The 5,704-nt window shown below is 56.4% G+C and overlaps 1 protein-coding gene across 1 annotated transcript; it reads right to left on the bottom strand.

Annotated features, from left to right (window-relative positions):
- Window positions 1-546: 546 nt before the first annotated feature.
- LOC101672376 (pulmonary surfactant-associated protein A) lies at window positions 547-5,035 on the bottom strand. The gene is made up of 5 exons (XM_004765297.3): window positions 4,928-5,035; window positions 4,123-4,317; window positions 3,728-3,847; window positions 2,694-2,771; window positions 547-2,049 (listed from the first exon to the last, which is right to left on the bottom strand). Exons 2-5 carry the CDS (start codon window positions 4,292-4,294, stop codon window positions 1,673-1,675), a joined length of 747 nt encoding a protein of 248 aa, XP_004765354.1. The 5' UTR covers window positions 4,295-4,317; window positions 4,928-5,035; the 3' UTR covers window positions 547-1,672.
- Window positions 5,036-5,704: the final 669 nt, after the last annotated feature.

Below are 5,704 nucleotides of genomic sequence, written 5' to 3' on the forward strand. Positions count from 1 at the left end.
CTGCCAAAGAAATAAATAAAATATTTTTTTAAAAAAATGAATACATGACCTCACAATGTTTCATACAATCTTCTCCCCAGAACCCTGCATTGCAAACTTTGTAGGACTGATTGATTGATTTGACAGAAAGCCATAGCGAGAGACAGGGAACACAAGCATGGGGGAGCTAGAGAAGGAGAAGCAGGCTCCCCTGCACACCACCACCTTCGCGCTATGGGAAACATTGAGGTGGCAGAGTGGAAAATGGAAGGCATGGTATCACCACCCACAAAGGAACCGTGTGGGTTTAGCTCAGGAGATATCTTAATGCCGGCCATCAGCACGAATGCCCCTACGTTCTTCCAGATGTTTTCCGTAGCTTGCCATATGTTTGTACGACTTAAGGGTGCAAAACAGTTTGCCCCTCCAACCCAACAAAGAAGGCATTCCCTGAGATGGAATTCTCCATGTTTTTGAGGTAAGTGGGGGCTCAGAGCCAGAGTTAATTTGATTTCTAGAAATACACAAACTTTTTGTTTCTTGAAACCCAAGCAATGAAAACTCATGTTAAGGCAGTCATGGTTTATTACACTTCAGTCGCCTCTGTCCGTAAGAGGCGAGGTGGTTACGAGCATAAGCTTCTGGTCTGGGTAGACACGTTTGAATACAGCCTCTGCCACTTGCTCCAAGTCATACAATTCAGAACATTTAACTTCTCTGAGTTTGTGTCCTCAATAAAAATGGGGGGAAATCAGGCGGGGCCCGTGGCATTGTGTAGAGATTAAATCCTATTCCATAAGATGTATTAGATGTATTAGAAGTGCTTGGCAAGGTTCTGGGCACAAAGACTTGGCAGAGTACGCTATTTGTATGCTCACTAAACATCCAGTGGTGTGGTGAGAGGTGTGAACACCTCACTGAGATCCAAAATAGGTGTGGATACGTCCATCAGCTGAAAGTTACTTGGATTATGTCTGGGTCGGGGGTGAGATCTTCCCTAGGGGTGTAGACTGGCTGTTTTCAGTCAGGGAGTTGGGAGGCAACCCAAGACTCAAGGCAATTATTAGGGTTAGGTTGGCCTCCCGCACATGCCGAGGCATCCCCCAGCTCTCCAACCTCACAGAGACACTGACCAGATGTGCCCTCATAGGCTCCAGGCTGCCAGAGAATCCCAAATGCGTCCTTAGCCCCACACATATGGAATTCCCCAGAAGCACCCCCTACACACCATTGTGCTTGATCAGAACTGCCAAATCTTGATGAGGTTGGGCAGTGGGTAGTCTGCAGAGGGAGAGGAGAGGGGCCTGGGAAGCAGGCACCTGCTGTGTGATTCTGGAGGGAACTTCCAACCCAGGACCTCACTGTTGCATCTGGCTATGAAGAAACCGGACAAGAAGAAGAAGAAGGAAGTCTCCAACTCTTGCCCAAGGGCAAGGTTAGGAGGGGCACCTGGAATGCAGGGCTGAGAGGGGCTGGGGGGAGGGGGGAGGGACATGTCAGACTGATTCCTGATGATGAAGTGGGCAAGGGTTCCGGACCTGACCAGGGAGGGGAGTGGCTAAGAATGCCTCCTGCGCGAGGGGCCACAAATACATTTTGCTGGGGAGGAGCTGTAGCATCTCAGAGATCAGGCTCTGGCTGGAGGCTGGATGGCAAGGCAGGGCCCTATCTACCCGGCCACCCAGGGGCCTTCTCAAAACTCACAGACGGCCAGCCGGTACTGCAGGCAGTTTTTGTTATTCCACTGCCCATCTGTGTACATCTCCACACACTTCTCCTTGCCCCACCCCCTGGGCTCCCCTGGGTACCAATTGGTGTAATTCACAGGGGCCCCATCCAGGTAGAGGAACTCTTTGGAGTCGGGGCTCTCCATCAGGCCCAGGTACGCGTACGTGTTGTACTTCTTCACGATGCTTGCGATGGCTTCGTTCTCTTCCGGGCTTGTCGGGGCAGCGATGCGGCCACCTGCTCTGGCACATAAACGTTGAATGTCCTCAAAATTTACCGACTGCCCGTTGCTGGAGAAGACCTTCTCTCCCACGACCAGCATGGACTCCTGCAAGCTGAGGACTGGAGCGGAGAAACCGAGTCAGGCCACCGACTGCTCTGGCTCATGGTCCCCGCCCCTCGCTCGGGCTCCCTGTCTTTAAGCCCGCTCTCCTCTCCTGCCCTGCCAGCCTGAGTCTTCCTCAATCCCCCTCCCTGCTCTTATCATTCTCTTCGTTCACCCATTTCACAATTACTGATCGACCATCTATTATGTGCCAGGAATTTCAATTTACAAGATTCAGTAGAAAGCAAGAGAGGGGGTGCCTGGGTGGTTCAGTTGGTTAGGCAACTGCCTTCCACTCAGGTCATGATCCTGGAGTTCCGGGATCAAGTCCAGCATCGGGCTCCCTACTCAGCAGGAAGTCTGCTTCTCCCTCTGACCCTGCCCCTTCTCATGCTCTCTCTCACCAATAAGTAAATAAAATCTTAAAAAAAAAAAAAAAACGCAAGCTAGGCAGAGAACTTATACTCCCCTGACATCGGGAGCTGAACTTTGTCTACTTCTGTCTCCTTGGAGCCATTCAAAGAATCAGGAAAGAGAAGTATCATTTTTTTCCCCCAAGACCTGCATATCCGCCCCCACTTGTCGTGTCTTGAGGTTCTGGAGCCCGATGCTGGGAATGGAGGAAACTCTGTGCTTGTAAGCCCCTGTGGAACCCCCTTACCTCCCATGGCCTGCAGGATTTGGTGTCTGAACTTGCGGAGTGTGGTTTGGAGCTCCTCATCTAAAGAAGCTGGAAGCCCTGTCAAGAGATTCCCACCCACGATCAGGGTCCAGCCAAGTAAGACTCCCACTTGCGGCCAAGCAGGCCTGACGCCAGCTGCGAGCCTTTACTTGTCCATGCCCACTGCTCGGGCCCTGGACTGTGTCTCCACACTTGTCCTTTGCTGCAGCCCTTGCACCTGCTAAGCTCCCACCTGCCCTTCTTTCCTGCCTTTAACGGCTTCTGTCTTTTAACGGCTCTGTCGGCCCACTCCTGTGGGTTTTTCTGGTTTGGGGGCAAGGTTACCCCCCCACCAAAGGCAAATGAGCTATACCCATCCTGCTCTGTCTGGCCTGGCTGAGCCATGGCATCATCTACCTGCCTGCCGGAATAGGCTTTCGCTGTGGACTCTACCCCTGATCCTGACCCTTCATCCTCCCTCAACCTCACCCCTCCCCACCCTGCCACCCAGCAGCTCGGTCAACAGTGGGCAGTTGTCCAGGAAGCAGGATTTCAAACACTGATGTAGGAAGCCGCTCTGATGGAGAGGTAGCGCTCGTTCTCTGTGCTCTCCTGACTGACCTTGGTCACCGCCCTAAGCTCTGGAGTGCCCCTCTGTATGTGGGGCTCCCATTCTCATCATCTGCCTAGCACCCACATAACCCTGTACACCTTTCAGAATGCGCCCCCTACCTTAGCCCTAGGAAGTGCCTTCCCTGCCTCCCGGCGCTGTCCTCGTCCTGCACCTGATGCCCTGCCTGTGCCCATCAGCAGTTGTGGCATGTGGAGCGCTTCTAACCCCCCAGTCCTCGCTGTGGCCGACTGCCTGGGCATCTCTGACTCCTCTCCTTGGCCTCGTCTTCTCTCACTTAGGCTGAGCAGGATGTCCTTTGCGGGCTTCCAGGGTTCTGTCTGACCCCCACCATCCCTCACGTAACTGGCCACCTGGGTGCAGTGCCTGTGTGGTTGCGGCCCGCTTGCCCTGCCCTGCTCACCTGGAGGGCCCCTCTCACCAGGCTCCCCCTTTTCTCCGCGCTCTCCAGCAACGCCAGGGGCTCCAGTCACCCCCTCAGGCCCAGGGTAGCCTGGCATTCCTCCAGGGGGGCCCATGGGGCCTGCAGAAAGAAGGGGATATGGATGTGTGTTATTGACCACCCACAGCAGAGCTGGGGCTGGTGTAAAGGGACCCCCCTTATCAGCTGAGCTGATTCACGTGTCATCCCACGGGCACTTTGCAAGGGTAACCAGTCTAAGTCCCCCAGGCAACTCCCAACTCCCACCGTGCGCCACCATCCCACCCACCGGGGGACCCAGCCCAGAGCCCAGGACAAGTGGGCCTCCTGGAAACAGGTCCCTGTCCCTCAGCTGAGGGCAGGGACTCACCCAGTACCTGGAGGCCCAGGGTCTCCTTTGACACCATCTCTCCCATCTCTGCCCGGCAAGCCGTGGGATCCGGGAGTGCCAGGGATGCCAGGGTGGCCACTACAGATATCCTTCCCGCTGTACTCGAAGCCGGACACCATCAGCACGGTGAGCGTGAGGGCCAAAGGGTGCAGCAACATGGCTTCTGTCCCCAGAGATCCTCCTGCAGTGAGAAAGCACCCCTGGCTCGTCTGATGCATTTGCAAAAGTTTCCCCATGGCTGTGCTTTGTGAAGATTCAGGCACGTGGCCGGGCCTGGGGGCCGGTGCAGGTACAGACACGACTGTGGGAAAGACCCAACTTGTCCCTGGAAACTGCCGGCATCCTCTGCGGTCTCACACCCCACCTCTGGGGCTGGAGGCGGGATGGTGCCTGGGCTGGTGAGGGGAACCTGGAGAGTCAGAGGGCCTGGCTTCTGATGCGCTCTCGGTTTACACCTCGCGGTGTGACCACGGGGACTCACATCACCTGTCTTGACTCCTGTACCCTGGAGACAATCCCGACCTTTCCCTCCTGGGTCGTGGGGAGGAGGGATGGCGTCACCCCCTCCCTCGGTCCTTATACGCTCAGCTTCCCTCCTTGCAGGGTCAGGGAATGAGGATATTGGCAAGCCCACATTTCTGCATCCATCGTTATGATTCTGGGAGTGACTCCCACGGGGAGGCCCCCTCCTTCCCAGGCTGGCCCTTAGTTACACCTGTGACCGCTGGGCTGGTTCTCTTTGCCTGCAACCCGTGCCCTGGGGAGGACCACAGGGATGGGGTTAAACTCACCCTCGCAAACAGAGCCCCCCGTGCACCTCTGCCTTCAGGTCGGCGGCGTGGAGAGGCAGGCAGCCCCACTTATATGCACGCAGACTTCCAGGCTTCCTCTCCAGCCCAGAGAGGCTCCCGTCACAAGGGCCTCAGGAAGCAGCCATCTTGTTTACACAGCAACATTCCCTCCCAGAGCACTCAGGCTGGAGGGGCACTCAGGACACTCGCTAACATCTCAGGGGGTGGGACACTCTCCCCGCTGCCCGCTTTCCCAGCAGTGAGGGACGAGAGCCCTTACCCAGACACAGGTGGAGGCGTGCCACGAAGGGGTCCTTCTCTCCCCATCCGACTGTCACCATCCCCCCAGATACCCACCTCCACAGGACACCATAGCAGGCAGCGCTCTTTCCCCGGGGGAGCAAACAGACCAGTCAGCCACACACAGGCTATCTCTCCACTGGCCCCTTCCTGGGGCCATTCCAGCTCCAGAGTCTCTTTGGCCCAGGGACGGGAGCCCTTTGGTTCCAGGCCACACAGAGGCCATGGCTTAGGTGGAGGGTGGTCAGGTGGTGCTAGGACAAGCTGTGTGTCTGGGGATGGGTCTCACCACTGAGCTGCCCAGCACCACCCCCTCCCTGGCCTCCCGGGGCCCTGCTTCTGGAGCCCCTGGCGAAGCAGGTGGGCACATGGTTCAGAGTCACAGGCAAACCCTTTGCGTGTTCCAGTTCCCCTGCTCAGGTAGGCTCAGCAGCGGGGAAGCAGGGCTGTGCCTGGAAGGTCACAGGAGGGCAGCAG

Source organism: Mustela putorius, unplaced genomic scaffold (genome assembly GCF_011764305.1).
Source record: "Mustela putorius furo isolate JIRA1106 unplaced genomic scaffold, ASM1176430v1.1 tig00000698_pilon_pilon_pilon, whole genome shotgun sequence".
In the NCBI taxonomy this organism is placed as follows: domain Eukaryota; kingdom Metazoa; phylum Chordata; class Mammalia; order Carnivora; family Mustelidae; genus Mustela; species Mustela putorius.

Excerpts from the sequence above, each read along its gene's own strand:
- LOC101672376 (XM_004765297.3), bottom strand. The coding sequence starts at position 4,294 with ATGTTGCTGCACCCTTTGGCCCTCACGCTCACCGTGCTGATGGTGTCC. Across the intron at positions 2,772-3,727 it reads TGGTGAGAGGGGCCCTCCAG|GGCTTCCAGCTTCTTTAGAT; the intron begins GTGAGCAGGGCA and ends ATCTCTTGACAG. Across the intron at positions 2,050-2,693 it reads AATCCTGCAGGCCATGGGAG|TCCTCAGCTTGCAGGAGTCC; the intron begins GTAAGGGGGTTC and ends TCTCCGCTCCAG.